Source organism: Fulmarus glacialis, unplaced genomic scaffold, assembly GCF_000690835.1.
Source record: "Fulmarus glacialis isolate BGI_N327 unplaced genomic scaffold, ASM69083v1 scaffold37964, whole genome shotgun sequence".
Classification (NCBI taxonomy): Eukaryota; Metazoa; Chordata; class Aves; order Procellariiformes; family Procellariidae; genus Fulmarus; species Fulmarus glacialis.
In genome coordinates, this window is record NW_009209381.1 from 6,470 (window position 1) to 25,794 (window position 19,325).

The 19,325-nt window shown below is 38.2% G+C and overlaps 1 protein-coding gene across 1 annotated transcript; it reads left to right on the forward strand.

Moving 5' to 3' along the window:
- Positions 1-2,287: 2,287 nt before the first annotated feature.
- On the forward strand, positions 2,288-19,100 carry LOC104072019 (prolactin receptor; the record flags this gene model as incomplete). Its single annotated transcript, XM_009576808.1, has 9 exons — positions 2,288-2,355; positions 8,261-8,374; positions 9,529-9,661; positions 11,779-11,948; positions 12,754-12,920; positions 14,519-14,660; positions 16,148-16,280; positions 17,520-17,689; positions 18,931-19,100. Coding segments are annotated over exons 2-9 (1,155 nt in total), but the record flags the coding sequence as incomplete, so codon positions are not given.
- Positions 19,101-19,325: the final 225 nt, after the last annotated feature.

Sequence of the window (19,325 nt, forward strand, 5' to 3'; positions counted from 1 at the left end):
GAGCAGGAACTCTTCTTTGTACAGTACATAACACAATGGGATTCTATCTTTGTTCTCAGGACTATCATAATAAATATGATTTGAATAATGATTATTTGATGTAGAAATACTTGGGTGAGAGTCATTGTCCTGGTTAATGCAGGAGTTAAGGTCAATTCTATCATGGTCCTTTCCAATCACTGATATGAACAAGCCAGTGCTTATGGCACTATGTTAGCTTTGGTAAAAAACACGTTTTATGTCAGTCATGTTATGTAGGGATGCGTCACCTGTTCATGATATCACTTCCTGATGAAAGTAGTCATGAAAGCAGAATAAAACTTGCTGGTAGGATAGAACTGTATGTTTTGATGTAGTACCAAGTAGTAGAAATCAGAAAAAGTAGAGGAAACTTTATTTTCACTTAGTGATCAGAACCATACATTTTCTCTTAGAACTAGACTTCTTTTTAAATGTGGAACAACTGCATAATTTTTGAAATGTCTCTGTGAAGTGATCTAGGCAGATTGTATTTTTGGAGAATTCTTCTGTTTAGCCAGTCTTGAGTCAGACTATGTTCCCAGCATGCACACTGACAACTAGATTTCTGTCCTCTCTAAAAGCATTTACTAAGCTCCATCTTTAAACTACATTTCACCTTATGTCATGGTTGAGTTGCTTCACTGCAAACATTATTTCTGCCATATTCAGTTGTATGTTAGCTATGCCATTTCATATATGCACAGAAAAAAGAAACTGTTTATCGCCCTCAATTAAATCTGATCCTCTGTAATGGCATGATGTCTAGCTGCCAAATAATTTCATGGTATTTTTATTGTTCTCATCAGCTTTACTGAAATGGAGCCAAACAAAAGAATACCCTCGTAACTGAGTAATACAGCTTCCCACCTGGTCTCCAGGCAATACAGACCATTCTTAATGTTAGTTGTAAAAAATATTCTATTTTGTTTCAAATTGTTTAGAAAGAGAAGATTTTGTAAGAAATAGTATGATGAAGTTAGTCATTTCAGAGCTAGTAATTTAATGTATAAATAGTTTTTCTTGCTCTGGCAAATAAGTTGCCCATTGAAGCTCATCTAAATTATTTCTTCACAGTATAGTGTATTCAGATGGGATGACAAGAACAGTTAGGTAAACATAGTGGCTTTTTTTGGTAAAACATTTAATTTCAGTTTGTTAGAGGCAGCTGAATCAGGCAGCCCGATAGATGTGAAGCTGCTGTAGGTCCATATTCTCAGGTTCTGCCGGTAGCGAAGCTGAGCAGCTGCTCCCGATGGGTGGACACACAGACACAATAAACACACATATAGGCCACACACATCAACAAAGACGTTACATATACATTTACACATATATGTGTGTATTTGCTCAAAAAAAATGGATCGCTTTAGTAGCTGGTCTTAGACGCTCAGTCGACCCAGTAGCTGGCCCCAGACCCTCTGGTCTCCCCAGTTGCTGGGCAGTTGTGTATGAGCCCAGAGGTTTGCAATCCCACTCCTCACTGGCTAATCCAACTGAAAGTTCACTAGCATCCAAATGTACCCACTCAGAACAGAGCACACCCAGACAGAAGATAGTTAGAAATAGGAATTAATGAGAGTATAGGGTAGACTACGATGATCAGGAACACATCTCAGTCAGACAAGCCACCAGTTTACACTTAACTGATACATTTATTCCCCTTTTCACCTTATTTTCCCATGCTTGTTTCTCCCCAGTCCACTTTGATCCCTTCCTTTCCTCGCCAAATTCTTTCCCAGCTGCATCCCCTAACGAGTGCTATACCTCCTCCAGTCTGTGAGGCATATGGGGAAGGGGATTTGTTTGGTTGGCTCCTCCTGGTGGGTTCCACACAAGGGACATGGTCTGACCGTGCTTTGGCAGTCTTAGGCACAGCCAATTCCCTCCACCCATTTTCACTGATTAGTCTGCTAGGGTTCCTACCCTGACCCCATCAATTTTCATCTGATCCTGTCCCAGCCTTTGTGTAGATGGTGATTAGCCTTTAATTGCATAGCCTAGCACAGTCTACTGGTAAATCTAAACTGCATCCTAAGTTGCCTCAAAATTTTGTGCTTTCATTGAAACAGATAAAGGAAAGACTGTACAGTAACACTTATTTTACCATAGTCGCTATTGCTTTCAATATTTAAATGTATTGACTTTTTATTGAGTGTATTTGTCTGAATCAGCTAATACAAAGACTGATTTTTTTTGCTCTTTTTGTTTTAGGAATAAAGCAGTGATACTTCCAGCAATATACTAATCCTGGAATTTTTTTCTCTTGCAGATTATCAAGTGATCTGACATTCATGAGAGGAACAAAAATCTTCCTCGCACACATGAATCCTTTAGGTAGGAAACTGGACTTCATATTTCATGATTATGCTATATAAAAATAGTATTTAAAATTATTATAGCAGATAATGACTGTGGAGTTGAGCTTGGTAGTTGGTAGAGATGAACTTCCATCACATTTCTTGAGCAATTTTCAAGTTCTAATGTAAATTCTAACTTCAAACACTAAAATTTTACTCTTTACAGCTTATGCTTTTCTTGTCTGTAAAAGCCTGCTGTAAAAATAATAACCCTGAAATTATGGCTAAACGTACAGATCACCAGGGAAGAAAATAGAATATTCAGGAGCTGTGATACTGGTGGAGGAAGATTGTTATTGTTAGCTAAATCATGTTTTATAGGGAAAACAAAGAGAGTAGAGATGGCATTTGGAAAAGAAAAAAAAAAAAACTAGTAGGAAAGGATCAGTTTTTGGCTTTTGTTACATTTCTAGTATGAGTCTGAGCAAAGTACTTAATCGTTCTCTGTCTTGGTTCCCCATCTATAAAGTAGGGATAAGGGTGCTTTCTTCTTGTTGTCTTGGCTTTTCTTGTCAGTTCAGTTGTTGAGAGTTTTAAAAAGAGTTTCAGGCTCAGTTTTGTAAAATCAATAGGAGTTAAGTGCATAAATACTTTGATGGAGAAGTAAGTATCTACTTTCAAGAATCTGGAGTTTCATGATTTTTGTTTTTCAAAAATGACTTAAGTCTTTCAGACTCAGGAGCACATCTCCATGGGTGAGAGAAGTTGTTCCATTCATCACCACATGTTGACTGCTAATCAAAGGAAGGACTACAAAGGGTTGTTAGGAGAAGGTTTGTTTAAGAGAGAAATTTAGGAAAAATATATTAGAAACCCTTATATAGGCTTTTCAGGTGAAATTTAAAAGAACTTGTAGGTCCTTCCAGTTTATGCAACAGAAATATGAAGTGTTTGGTCCCAAGAAATAAACTGGATGCATAGGTTCCCTTACATAGCCAACAGCAGGAACCAAGCATCCTCACAAAGCACTCCACAAAACCTACGTGCTAAAAGTAGCCACCTGGAATCAATCACGAGAAATTCTGATCAGAGATATGCCTGAACTCCCTATCTTCTCTGGAGCCTATACATCTCCATAAAGCCTGTACTGGGTGCCTGAGGGATTCAGAATTTGGATACTTCCAGTTAGAGCTCGTTCAGAGAGGGAAAGCAGAGCACTGCACATCCACAGCTTTTAATTTGCAGTATAATCCCAGCCATCACTGTAATTCAGAAACACATCTAGTGATAGCGATGCCCAAGACTTGGCTAGGGACATATATCAGTGTGGCATTTGAGAACTCGGCATGGGAAGGCAGACTGTTGCAATGTCCACGGTATAGTTGAATGTATGGCCAGCAGGATTCTGGATGGTCTAACAGACTGTCACATTTTTGCTTTATTCTGTTCTTTATTTGTACTTGGTTTCATACAGCTGTAGTTCAGCCTTTCAAATGGTAATGAACTGCGGTGTTTTGAGACTCCTTAAACTGCCTTCCCCCAGGCCTGGAAGGCGATCATCATCATAATTAGTGGGAATGTGCACAGATTGGTAAAGTACTTTCAGCTTTAGATTTCTTTAGCAGCACAAGCAAAGCTTGTGATGGACATAATGTCATTCCCAGTGGGTGCTATACAGTTGTTCCCCTTCCTGCAAGCCTGAAAACATTGCAGATAGAAAATTTTTCCATCGGTGCAGAACTGAGTAAAGACTTCTCTGTCATTCTCAAGAAATTTATCCATCAGCATAGCCAAGAAAGAGAGAGAAAAGAATGTAAGGACTAGAACTCAATTAGGACAAGGACCTTTTTCTCTCAACCCTGCTCCACACCTGATTTATTTGGTATTTAACTAGCTTCATCTAGTAGCATTGTAAGCACAGTTTTCAAACCTACAATTTCATAATATTATTAATTGCAGATTAGGGTTATTTTACAGGAATATCTAGCACTTCTGTGCATTCTAAAACCCCAGTAATCATTTCTATTTCCGACAAGGCGCACTGTTTTCTGGGTGCAATGTGCAGCTGTTGAATACTATTTAACAGCTGTGTTAAAAGGGAGAAATTCAACTATAATGTCAGAATATAAGAACTTTGTTGGAATTAAATCAAAACTTTCAAAAAGTAGGCATATGATCTTTTAATTGTAAGTTACTCAACCCTCGGATTTGCATGACATTTCTGGCAAAGCAATGTCCACCGTGTCCCTTATAAAAGAATGCATTTAGTCCTAAAAGTGAGGCATTCCCTCATAGCATCTTCATTAATGCTAGTTACCCTTCTATGAAAACATTTTCCAGTCATAGATAGGGGAGACACACTTTTGATATAGTTATGACAAAGTGGGCATTATTTTTTCTATTAAAGTAAGTATTTTTAAAAAACAAGACATCTCTCCAGAAGCCTTATAAACAACATTTGAACCACAAATACCAAATACCAGGCAACCATGGAAACATAAGCACTGGGACAAATGGAATATGGTTAATGTGCCTGCAGCCTCCTGGCCACTGCTCTGCTACTGCTTACATTCCTTCAGAAAGCAATACAAATATCAGAATGAAGCTTTTCTAAGATGCTTTTAAGCATGATCTTCAAATAAACAGAGGTTCTGATAATTCTTTAATAGAAAATACTTTGAAAGCATTAAATCCTGAATGTAAAATAGGACATCCAGCCATCTCATACTTCTGCACAGTTTTCTAACTGTTAATAATTCAAGGTATTTAACTTGAATTGAAACACTGGCCTGGAAAGCATATATTGGGTCACAAAGTCCAGTCCTCAGCTATCACAAACAACCATATCATATATATTTCATAATAGATCAGACTACCTGGGAAAACTAAATGGCATTTTTGCGTTTGGAAGACTATTCTAGAAACTCACTGCTGTGATGGTAACATCTTTCACTAATTTTTGGAGCTAGTTATGGCCATCTATTCTTGTTCCAATATTTGCTAGAGTTTATACGTTCTTATTTTCCCCCTTTTGATGCTAATCTCCTGCTATGTTTATAGAAGACAAGCATCCTCGCATGGAGTAAAAAGCCAATTCTTTAAATTGCCATCATGAGACAGTCTGTGTGTCCCCTGCTCATCTTCGCAGCTCTGTTCTAAATCTGTTCTAAACAGGTTAACCTGATTTTTTTTTCCCAAGTATAGGTGACCAGAATTGTACATAGAGTTTAGTCTGTGGCACTAATAGGTCCATATTCCTCCCCTGTATCTCTCCTGTTCTTTTTCACAGCCACATTACAGAAGTGGTTCACGATCATCTCATTTTTAAAAAAACAATGCTCCCAAGGAAAAGTACTTGTTTTTAAATGCATTAATTTCATCATATTTCTATTAATTTGGTTCTTTAGGTCTTCAGTTTCCAAAATGATCTCATTTTCCTTGCAGAGTGCTCTAATACAGCTCTTTCTTGATGATGCCTCTCTCTTTTGTCGTATTGACAAATTTAATTCTTTTACTCACTGTAATCAGTTTCTCTTATCTGTCAATTCTTCACACAGAAAAGATACATCTGTAAAGTAAAAAAAAAAAAATCATGATAGCAGTGCCCCATAAGGAAGCACAGCATGAGTCTCAGTTTGAAAGTGCTGTATTTTGCAAATGTTCCACCTATTTTTAGAAATAATAAAATATTGTAATTGGTATCATATGTACATGAAATAGTTACTGTTTATAATTCATTCTTTCACCTTCACTTGAGAAGAATGTGCCTTGTTCTTGCATGAGCTCAATGGTCTCTGCTCCACATTATATAACATCAAGTTTTCAGCTCATTTCTGAAATTAAACACTAATGTTTGTGCCTGCCGTTTGTTTACAGTCATAAAATTTGCATGTGCTTACACAAAACTGGAATTTATATTTAAATGGTTTGCTCTCCACTGACTGTATATGCACAGATTGCTGTAAGTGAGTTTAAAACTAACCCAGATGTGATTCTGCAGCCTGTAGCTCAGTTACATGTGTGAAACGTGCCTGGATATTCAGAAGTGGTATATGGAAATGTAGCCAACTGTTGTTCTTCACCACATTGTCCACAGTAAACATGTTTTAGACTCAGTTAAATTAACTGATACTTCATTTGCCTTTGCGCTTGAGAAATATATGCTGACAGATTATAGTTTCTTGATACAGAAAATGAATTGCGTAATGAAAATTGAATCATCTGATAAACCATAAAGAATTTTTCCTCAGCAAAGAGACAGCTTGTTCCCATGCTGTGCTACACTGAATGGGTTCCAAGCATACAAATACCTGTCAGATGTGCTTGGTAGGAGTGGAAAGCTGAGGTAAGGAGTTTCCTATTTAGATAGTACATTGTTCTTCTTTAGTTTCAAAGAGTGAACTTGGCTACCGAGAATCTAATAGCCGACTCCAGTCACCATCTCCAAGCAGGAAGCATATCGGTGGGAGGAGTTTTGCATGCAGTTATTCTGTCTTTTCTTCAGGCTAAAGCAAACAGATTTAGCAGCAACAGCGACTCCTGATCACCCTGAGCTGTAACCTGAATTATGAGGACATCTAGTGGTGTCAGCCCACTGCAGCGACTGCATCTTCACAGCCGGTGGCTTCCCACTTGCGCCTCTATTTCAGCCGAGTTCTGCAACACTGCCTTTGGCCTTTACAGGTTGAAGAAAGAGGGTTAATTGCATCCCATCTTGCACTTTCACCTGATAAATTAACTGTAACTACGCTACTTTTTCCTTGTTTTTTTTTTTCTCTGATCTTGGCATTTCCAGTTTACTGCAAAATCAAACACAGTAAAAACAATGAGTTGAACGCACAGAAAGAGTAGCATTCTTCAGCTCAGGTGATCTTGAATTCAACACTGACAGTCCCAATATTCATAAGTCATGACATTGGCTCAAAAATCATAAATTTCTAAATAAATTTCGGATTTTTTGTATTTGCCTTCTGTTTTCAGGACTTTCAGGGTTCAAATATGTTGAGCTCTTCTTTGTATCAACAGGGATGAAAATGTATTTTTTGTTAGTGAAAGGCTGATTTCTTAGGTAACTTAATGAGTCTAAAAGTTGGAGCTTTAAGAAAAGCACCCAGTATCCCAAGATGCTGTTGTGGTTTAACCCCAGCCAGTAACTAAGCACCACACAGCCGCTTGCTCACTCCCCGATGGTGGGAGGGGGGAGAGAATCGTAAAAAAGGTAAAACTCGTGGGTTGAGATAAAGACAAATTAATACGACAGAAAAGGAAGAAAATAATAATAATAATGATAAAAGAATATATACAAAAGTGATGTACAATGCAATTGCTCACCACCCACTGACCAATACCCAGCCAGTTCCCGAGCTGCAGCTGCACCGTCCCAGCCAACTCCCCCCAGTTTTTTTTGTTCAGCATGACATCATATGGTATGGAATATCTCTTTGGCCAGTTTGGGTCAGCTGTCCTGGCTGTTTCCCCTCCCATCTCCTTGTGCACCTTCAGCCTTCACTGGCAGGGCAGTGTGAGAAGCTGAAAAATCCTTGACTTAGTGTACGCATTGCTCAGGAACAACTAAAACATCAGTGTGTTATCAACATTATTCTCATCCTAAATCCAAAACACCGTACTATACCAGTTATTAGGCAAAAAATTAACTCTATCCTAGCCAAAACCGGGACAGATGCCAAATAAATATGCAAGACTTGTTAATGCTATGGAATTGTAATCCTAGCACTGCTAACCATTCAAAGACCTTCAGGAAGATGTACTTACTACTCTGTGACTCAGGTTTTCTACTTCTGAAGTGGAACTGCAGGTGTTGCCACACCTTTCTGAGAAATAAAAAGAATCAATTAGCTGCAATTCAAAAAGGACTTTGATCAAGCCAAGTGATACATATTACATGTTAAGCATTGACTATTGCATGATGGCCTGTTTTTCAGTGAGTCCTTGATCTGATATTTCCTCCTGAGGAGAAGCAGACATCATGAAGCAGAAATTGACATCACTAGTTCAAATTATTTTGCTACTTGCTCTGACTGCAGTGGATCTGACTGGTAAGTACAACACTTCCTGAAACACTTGTTTTTCCTTAAAACCCCTTCTTTAGAAAAGTCTGAGGCTTTACCCAATCTATCCTGACCACCACTGGAGCCTACACATATTTATACATATTTAAATTACTTTCTTCTAAAGTTTTAAATGGAGATTTTGAAAATGGCTTGAGTCCTCTTTTCTTTTTGTAGTATTAATTTAATGATTATGTGGTGGTGATGATGAAAGGCACTCACTCCATCCCTACACTCACTCCATGCTTGTCACCTTCCTGGGAATTAGCATCATATGAATAGTAACACTATTAGAGATAACGGTATGGAACTTTAATGAAATAAAGGTAAGCTTAGGTTGAAAAGCCACATGCTTTTCATGTCAAAATGTATGTAAATTTATGGTCTATGTTCTTGGTAGAAGTTAATGACAAGTATCATAGAATCATAGAATACCAGGTTGGAAGGGACCTCAAGGATTATCTGGTCCAACCTTTCTTGGCAAAAGCACAATCTAGACAAGATGGCCCAGCACCCTGTCCAGCTGAATCTTAAAAGTGTCCAATGTTGGGGAATTAGTCTTAACAGGAAATATTCTTAAATGTACGGGGATTATTAGGGAATATTCAAATAATTAATGAATACATTCAGGTTGCCAAAACACAAAATACTCCATCCAGCCCATTGATTCCTTTTTTTTATTACTTGTCTTACCTTTAATTTACCCCAAATATGTGCAAGTAGTGGAATTTTGGTTCTGTTGCAAAGTTGAAGATGAAATTTAATTTTAAGATGACCTGAAGATAAAAGTTTTGGCTATTTTAGTAAAAAAAAAAAGGTCATACATTTACTTCCAAGCTTTTTAATTTAATTTGGAGATAACTGTACACATTTAAGTGTAGGTAAAAATGAAATTTTCATTTGAAAAAGAGAAGTAAAATAATTTTAGTAGCTCTTTTAGAAGTTTGAGGTAAAATATATTTACTTTTCCGAAAGTTTTGACCCTTTTTCCAGGCAGATTTATTTGCCAAATTCAGTCCATAGTTTCATATAATTTTATTGTGCTCAAAAAAGCATTCCGTGCTGAATTTATCATTCAACAATAACAACAAAAAACACTGTCCAACTCTAATATAACTAGCTGGATTTCTGCACTTCCCTAGGTCAATCATACCCTGGAAAACCTAAGATAATAAGATGTCGTTCTCTAGAAAAGGAAACCTTTTCTTGTTGGTGGAAGCCTGGCTCAGATGGAGGACTTCCTACCAATTACACCCTGTTCTACAGCAAGGACAGGTAACAAGCGGTGCATATGTATTCTGTAAGTGATCAAGTGATGATTATCACAGAGTCAGGGAATGATAGCATTAATTTATAAAGGTGTTTTTGTGAATCCATGTTAAACTTCAGGTAGCCAACAAGGGCTACATGAAATGAATAGCTTTCCCTTGTTGAAGAAAACATGAATACTACCAGTCCTAAACCTTCAGTCTGTCCCTACTGAAACTCATCTGACCGAAAATCCCACTGGTCTAAAGACATGCTGGGAAAGGTGTAGTTTGTCCATCTTATCAGGAGGCACACAGCTTTCAGATGCTGCTCTGAGGAGGGGAGCATCAAGGCACTACAGGGCTGTGGGGGCTCCCCGGCGCAGGGCCTCCAGCCAGGGCCCGTCCCTCCGCCCCGGCCAGGGAGCAGGGCAGGCTGGGGGCAACCCAGCCCTGGGCATCGGGCACCTCCTTGGGGACAGGGACAGGCTGAGGCCAGGCTGGGCCAGGATGTCAGCCTGCGGGTTGGGGCTGGCTCGGCAGGGCCCGTGGGGCTGTGGGGAGCTGGAGACCAGGCCTGCTGCGCTGGGCTGAAATGGGGACCTGGGCCTCAGGGAGGGCGTGGGGAGGCCCAGGGGAGGCTGGGGGGGGGCAGTGAGGGCTGGCGGTGCTGCCGGGGCCCTGCTGAGGAGCTTTTCTGTTACCGTGCACAGCAAACCCCCACCTGAAGAAAATCTACAGAGAGTCTTTGCTTCCCCTTCTGGGTTTGTAGCCAACCTCATGGTTCCCAAAATGGAGTAAAATCAGATGTGGGTATTGTTTTGGAAAAGTCTATGATTCCCTCATCCTGTTTAAGAATAAAATGTGTATATGTTTAGCAACTTTGCTTAACCTGTGCTTCTTTGTATAACTGCCCTTTCTTCCTGAAAACAAGTGGTCTCAGAACAGGGCCAAGTAAGCAGGGAGGCTCAGAGAATAAATTTCTTTGAATAGATCCAGTGAGGTTCAGAATAGATAAGGTAAAGCCTCAGACTTCCCTTCTTCAATTAAATAAACTCCAAATCATTTGGTATTAATTGATCAGGAAAGATGCACCCTTTAATGAAGTTACCACACTCAACAATGATCTGAGAGCTTTTATTTTATGGAAGTCCAAATATTTCAATCTCGATCAAAACAGAAATTTTAATGAACATTTTAAGTCATACCTATCACATCCCAGAACAGTCCTGCTTAGGGATGGATAGGAGTGCTTCTCCTTTTCATTAAATCTGCTGAACACCAGGCACTGCCAAGCACTCCAGATCTGGGCCATGGTTGCCTTTCTTAGCTCATTGTCTCTCAGGTACAGTCCCCTTACTCCCATCTTTTCTTTGTGAACCGGGACAAAACTGCCTAGAAACTAAGAGACCTTGTTATTAGCGGTGCATAGAGCGTAATAGTGGGACTAAAATGCATCCTTGAACCATCTCAGCTGGTGCTTTGGGTTTGTGCAGTTCTTCACACCTCGGATAGGCTCTGAGTACATCACCCAGTTCAGCTGTAATTGAGTACAAAACAATTCCTTTCCTAAAAAAGCCGAAGACTTGTATAAAAGTCATAGGTAAGAGATCATGAATTAATCAAATATTTTTTATTGAGACAGTTGTGATGACGATCATGTTAAAAAGCAGATAAATTAACATCTTGCTGAAAACAAAATAATCAATAAAACACTCCTCTGCCATAGGGCCTATCAAGTTACTTTCCAGGGGAAATATGTAAAGAAGATATTTAGCAAATTTTCATCTTTAGTCAAAGTGAATGTGTTTAATTTGCCTTTTAACTTGCTTTTAAACATTTTTAAAACTTGCCTTGTGCTGTCTCTGGATATTTCTTTTTCCATTCTTTTGTCGACATATTCCTATGTATAAAAAAGGGGGTAAAAGCGTTCATCTTGAGCAACTGCAGTAAAAATAGCAATGAAGCATTTATGCTATTTGGTAATAGCATTTGACACTCACCAAAATGTTTCCCAGAGGTGGGAATATATACAGGTTTAAGTTAAACATTTCCATTTCCTTGCTGAACCTAGGCCGTCACTAGAATATTATCTGCTTTGCTTCATTTCCTAAACTTTTAACTTTTTAAATCATTTTATTTCAGTGAAGAAAAAAACTATGAATGTCCAGACTACCGAACGTCAGGTCCCAATTCCTGCTACTTCGATAAAAACCACACTAATCCCTGGACAACATATAATATCACTGTAATGGCAACGAATGAGATTGGAAGTAACAGCTCAGATCCTCAGTATGTGGATGTGACCTCCATAGGTAAAACGAGAAGAATGAAATGGAAAAAAAACTAGTTGGAGATGTATGTGGTTTTTAATCCCAGAACAAGTAGTGGTGAAAGATTTCCTTCCTCATGATGGGAAACTTGCTATGGAGGAGTGTGTATCTACAGACGATCTAAAATATGCGGCTTTAATTTATGTGAAAACTGCATTTTACTTATAAATAAAGTAACTACATATTTTATTGTCATTTTAACTTTGACTGAAAAATAGGCTCCAGTTTCTAGTTATCTCCAGTATTTCAATTAGACTCAATAGTAGTTTTGTAGGTTCCTAGCACTGCAGATTATAAAACTTTCAAATTAGGTTAAACTACCTAAATTTTCCAAATGTAAACATCTTTCTGCCTGCTGGCATTGCAGTCTTGGGAGGGTAAAAATAAATGCCTAAGCACTCTGCAGGCTTTTTGTAATATTTCATATTCCTAACTCCATTCTGCTTTCTGGATACACATTATCTACACATTGTAATGATAAATGTATTTAGTCTTTTTAGCTATGAAATGTCTGACATTTTAATTTTGCAAGAGTGGCCTAATGAAATTATGATTTGTATTTCCTTAGGCTGACAAATTCAGAGTAAAGTCTAAGATTTGCTGATACTGTGGTAAATCAGTAGCCAGTTAACATTATTAGGGATAAAGGAAAAAAAGGCTATTGTACTATTCCCTTACAGAAGTGCTGAATGATCTGAAATTAATGTGATGAAATACAAAATTGTACAGGAGGTGTCTTTTCTGAGAGAAAATTAAATCGTTAACAGCAAACTTTTGATTTGTACAGTTCAGCCAGATGCTCCTGTGAACCTCTCTCTAGAAACAAAAACATCTGCTAGCATAATGTACCTTTGGGCAAAATGGTCTCCACCTCCATTAGCTGATGTCAGCTCTGATTCACATGTGTATCACTACGAGCTACGAGTAAAACCTGAGGAAAAGGAAGAGTGGGAGGTAATGGAAAAATATATTTATTGTATAAATGCTCTTTTCAGTGAGTTCTCTTATCTAAATTTAACTGGTATTATAAAAATTTTAGTTTCTGTAAGGATAGAAAAATTAATGTAACCAAATCCGATTAAAGAAAGAAAAATACTGTAGTGGTTTGTAGAGATGGTGAAATTCAAGGTATTTGTATAATTATCCTAATGTCATATACTAAAAAAACCATTTAGTCCACTGATATAATATTTAATTTTAATTTTCGTCAATGTGTCTGTTCCCAAGTGTCACAGTAAGAGACTGCTCAGTTCATCTAGTTTAAACTAAATCAGGTTCAAAGCAGTTTATTGATTCATTAACATGTAATTAACAAGCAACCAATTAACTATGCAGTCAAGGTCAGTAACAGCAATACAACAGATAAATCACAATACTGGGCACTTAAAAATGTTAATAGACACCTACAAATTTATAAACACACTTCTATAACTAGTCCCAGAAATATGCTATATACAGAAATTCCGCTCTCCCAGGAAGGGCAGGTTACAAGCACCCCCCAACCTCCTGGGAGTACAAACTCCCCTGTTTACACCCACTTCTGCAGGGGCCATGGATGCTTTAACTTAATGTGAACCCACGTCCCTTCTTACAGGGACTAAGACGCACATCAGTGAGAAAGCACCCACATGGTCATACACATACACCCAGGTGTGGGTTCCTCCTGCTGCAGCCCACGCTGTCTGGAGTGCAGCTACTCACAGCATCAGAGAGGGAGGCTGCTCTGTCTGTCCCAGGCAGAGGTCATGATGCTAGCAGAGCAGCTTCTGATAGCATCAAACTAAACTTCAGCTACTGCTGAAGTTTCCAGTCTCCCCTCACTAACACACATTTTCATGCTTCTTTAATACTGCTTTTCAAGCTGACCCTTTTGCTTTCACAAGTCTCTCCGTTACTCCCTAATTACTATTTAATTGGCTGAGAGTCATCATCCTCCTCCTCTTCAACATGATCAGTTGGGGGCAATCCCCTTTTAAAAAGCTTGGGGTGTCCTACTCACACACACTATTTCCATTGACAGTCCCAGCTGTTGCCATTTTGCTAGGAGTGGGCCACAGTACTCACACAGCTGAGATACCAGGACAAAATATCATTCTTGAAGTCATAGTCAGATGCCTCAATGCTACCTAAATTGTTGATGCCTTAATGATGGAGGAAGCTATGTGTCTTGAAAGACTTCTGAAGAGAGATTCAAAGGGCCTGAGGAAGGCACTTAATAATAAGCACTAAAATAGCCACTAAGGAGCTTTATACAGAAGGTTCATCTGTGAGTTGGACTACCTATAGTGTTCCTTGCGTTGTGGATCTGATGCAGTACTAACTTATAGGAAGTCTATAATTAAATATGTTCTCGAGTATCAGAATCTCAGTGTCACTGAAGTGAGTTTTTCTGTTAAGTCACTACCTTTGCTTCTTTGTAATTCATATCTTACAAAATACCCGACTGAAACCCTTGCCTTTCAGAAGTCAGTGACACAAGCCTACTCCTTTACAGTTTATTTGTTAAAATGTTCCAATTCTTTATTATTTTTCCAGTCCATTTTCTTTTCCAGATAATATCTGTTGGAGTGAAGACACAGTACAAAGTGATTAGGTTACAAGCTGGGGTGAAGTATGTTGTTCAGGTCCGTTGCATGTTAGACCTTGGAGAATGGAGTGAGTGGAGCTCCAAAAGATGCATTCAGATCCCCAATGGTAAGTGGATGATTGCTGTTCTGTTAATTGTTTTTAAATTCTAGCCGGTTCAGTGTTGTGAAAGGTGCCTAAATGGCAGCCCTGAAAAACCAGTTCCTCACATAGATACTTCATAGTGCTGGAGGAACAGCTTACTACATCTTACCGTACTTTGTGTGTAATTGCGTATGTAGTCCTGTTGATCCACTCAGGATACTCTGCTGAAACTGGCTATGACAAACAGGCTGGGATTTACTAAGAAGTCACTTCTGATACAGGTGTGCCTAAATAATTTATTGTTCCTGTCCCTCTATTTAAAAATCATGTTGATTTCATCTGTAGCTGTAGATATCAGGTAATGGTACTTCTGTAAGAATCATTCATTTGTTCGTCAGTAACTGGACTGAAAGCACTGCTTTGTCTAATCGTGCATAACACTTGCAGCTACTATCACATGGAAGTAATTACCTGTGTTCTGTTGGGTTTGAGTGGACACATTAAATATGCATGACATCGTATCTTGTTGTCAGACACTTTAGCCAGGTTGTCTCAAATCTTCTTCTTCTGTCGCTAATTGTGTTATTCATTATTTGACATGGAGATTGCTGAAGCACTGTTAATAGAAAAATATTTTTTAAATGTCCCATTTTCAGACCTGCCTTAGGCAATTAGAAATTTGGAAAATCAATGTCCTACACTAAATAGTAGAAAATATATATTATTGATGTAATAGGACCATATTTTGCCACAAATACATAACTGCAAAAGTTTCAATCACATCAAGGTTTTGACCAGCATCATCCTATTCAAAATTTAAGCATTTTCCTCTGCCTTACTCTAAGTGCTTTGCTTGAGTCTATAAAAACATCATCAGGAATCCAAATAATTATAAATTATTGCTTGGCAGCAAGCACGCAAGTAGCCTGAGTACTGAGCATAACGTCACTTTACAAGGAAATATGAGAGCTGCTTCTTTGTATCTTTGGAGTCAGCTCAGCGTAGGTACTTCAGAAGAGAATTACTGGCAAGGACATAAACAAATGGGCAAACAGTTACTTTCTTCATTTTTTTTCTGTAAAAGCCAAACAAATGACAGCAGATTTTTTAAACAAACAAAAGCATCTTAAAACAGATTTTTTGAAGAAAAAATGGTTTTTGTAGGAAATAGATTGGATAGCAGAGTGTATTTTAAATCATTTTATGGAGCCTGCTATGACAGTATTTGACCAGCCCTTATCAGATTTGGGGGCAGAGAAGAGCCACAGCCAGGGAACTAAAACATAGTTCCTCAGCATAGCAGCAGTGGGAAAGGGTTTTGAATCCAGGTCAAAGTAGCAGGCTGCTGCCCTAACCGTCCTTTCTTTCCTATATTAATATGAAACAAAACTACTTCTTTCCTTGTAGAAAAAAAAGTATTTTCCTGTGCTCTGCTTGACATTGTTTTATTAATTCAGGGTTGACCTAATGCATTAAACTTACTAATTAGTTCATTTCTTTATCTCTTACAGGAGATTCACCTCCTGAAAAGCCTACAATAATAAAATGCCGTTCTCCAGAAAAGGAAACATTTACCTGTTGGTGGAAACCTGGTTCAGATGGAGGACATCCTACTAACTACACTTTGCTTTACAGCAAAGAAGGGTAATAAGCTCTGAATAATTACTCAATGTGTTACTGAAAGAAGGACCTGGAAAATCAATCCTGATTGGTCTTGCATTTAGGAGATGTCATTTTCCATAGCACATGGTTTTGTCCAAGTGACATATCCTGGAATAGCACTAGCAGCAACATATTTAAGATTGAAATAGGGTCCCTTTATAATGTCCCTTTTTCAAATTTCTGTGAATTATTCTGCCTTGAAAGATAGACTGCCTTGAAAGTTGCCATGGTGCAGCAACTGCATAGTAGTATGCAATACAAATGCACAGTCCTGTAGCTCTTTGACCAAGCAGCCCCAGAAATAAAGCTTTCCAAAACGACAAGATATTAAAATTTTCATCTTCTGATAATGCTTATTTTGCACAAGTATTCATAGGCCATGAATGCTTCCTGGCTTCTGCAGTAATCTTGGTCCTGGAACTTAGATCAAGTGCTAAACATTCATTTTAAAGGAGTAGTCAATATTTTGTTTGGGTTCTGTGAACTATTTTTGATTCACTCAGCACTGCTCAGCCTTACACTGACCTAGCTAGATACTAAACGCTGTACTTGTCAGCTGAGAGCCAGGTCTTAGCGGAAAAAGACAGATACTGGTCCAACCAGCCAGGGCAGAGTGTGAGGTCCACATCCACAACTTTCTCTTTCATTACTGTGCATCTCAGAGGAGCCTGGAAACAGGTACTACATACTCAACTTCCTCTCCTTATCCCTGCTCCCTTTGGGAAGCTTGGGAATGGATTTGGAGGACAAGTATAAGGTAGATTTTTTTGAGGAAGAGGTGATGAAAGACAAAAACAGATTCTGAAAGCATATTAATGTAATATGCAGAACTCATGTAAGTATGAAATGAACATTGGAAATACTCAGTTTTTAATAGATGGATTAGAAGAATTCAGCAATCACTCCTACTGGCTCTCTGGAACCTGTAAGGGCTATGCAATGGACAATGGCATTCAGAAAAGTAAAGCTCTACTAGCCCACTGCTGCATCTACAACAGCCTAACTTCTTCAGGTTTTGTAGTCTTTATTTTGGGGGCGAAATTCTTACTACAGTCTCTGGAATTGTGCAATGACTCTTTAGTCTGAAAGCAGTTTTCTGATTTTTTTCACATTGCCAGGCATGAAAAATCTGATCCAGCCCTAAATAATGCTGAACTACTAGTAATGAAAATCAGGTGTTTTAGTATGAATAACCTAATCACTGTGATTCTTTCATTTCAGAGAAGAACAAGTTTATGAATGTCCAGATTACAGAACCGCGGGCCCCAATTCGTGCTATTTCGATAAAAAGCACACCTCTTTCTGGACCATATACAATATTACTGTGAGGGCAACTAATGAAATGGGAAGTAATGTCTCTGATCCTCATTTTGTGGATGTGACTTACATAGGTAAGAGATAAAAAGTATTTTCTATGAAACCAAATAATTCAAAGTTATGGGGTTTGAAACAAGAATTTTAATTCCAGCTCTTCTCATATATAGTATTATATCCAAATTAAAAAATTGTAAGAACAAGTGAGATTTTATCTGGCATAATAATAAATCAATATTCATCCCTTTACCATTTTATTTTCAAAGGAAACCTAAAAATGCTAAAAGCTTTAAAACTGCATTCAGATAACCATTTATTGGTTTTCCATATTTCTTTCGGTCAAGCCCTAAGAAACATCATCCAGTTAAAATCTTTTACCACTCTACCAGCAACTGAAATCAAATTGATCTTTTAACTAATAATACTTAAATTTTATTACCTAAAAGTAGTTTCCAGACCCAAGAGAAGCTGAATTAGTGCTTTTTATAGCAGTGTATTGATAATCTCTTTTCTCAAACTTTTTCCACAACAAGTGGAAATAACAAGTATTTAGGTTTTTTCCTAAGGGAAGGGAACATTATCACCGATAACTATTTTGTTACCAAGGATCTGGCTGCCAGGAGTATGGCAACTGGAAAAGGGCTGCTGGCGAAAAGGCTTTACATTTTACCTCCATGCCCTGACTACTGATGAAGCTTTGCATCAGACAGTGGTAAAATACACGCACGATATGCAGAAGCTCTACCCCTGAACTGAGGAAGCTGCAAGACTGACTGTAGCAGAAACCTGCATTCCATTTTGGTTTATTTTTGAGATACAGACAGGGCTTTAATATTACTGGTTTGTTTTATTTTTAAATATCCTTCCGTATGCATGTAGGGATTATGCTGTTGTGTTTTCTGAATGTAAAAAATGGGGGGAGGGGGCAAGTTTCATCAGCTACATCTGTGCTTTCAGCATTCCTAAATATATATGCCAACTTTGATAAGATTATGGTAAAACACAACTTTCATAGCACAGCGTTAAAGATGTTAACTTTGAAACATAGCTGTAGGGATGTAAGAAAAAATTATTCTGGTGATAAATGATTAAGGCAAATCTCAACATGAACTCAACATATTTACTGCTCTTCAGTTTCTTCTTCAAACTCATAAATCCATGCTTACTTTATCAGGAAACTCTTGGTCCCTGTATTCCAGTACCAGTTCTAAATTACTAGATACAATGGAGGTGGCAACTTACCACTCACACCATTTTATGTGGTGATGCAAGGAAAAAATCATTTAGACTCTCATTGTCAGTTCTTTTATTTTAACAGTACAGCCAGATCCTCCTGTGAATGTAACTCTGGAATTAAAAAAGCCAATAAATAGAAAACCTTATCTGGTGTTGACATGGTCTCCACCCCCGCTGGCTGATGTCAGATCTGGATGGCTTACCCTTGAATATGAGTTGCAACTAAAGCCTGAAGAAGGGGAGGAATGGGAGGTAAGGATGTTGCAAGTTTTTGCTAGATGATGTTTTCTGATTAATTAGATTTTGTCAGCCAGGTCCCATGCCTGAATGTAATGAAGCAGGCACACTGAATAGTTCATCATTTTTCAAAAGTGCTTGTGTGATCTACAATTTCCTACTGAGAATACTGGTATCTCAGATGCTGTTTTAGAATCATTATCATTAAGGCTAGAAAAGACCCCTAAGATCATCGAGTCC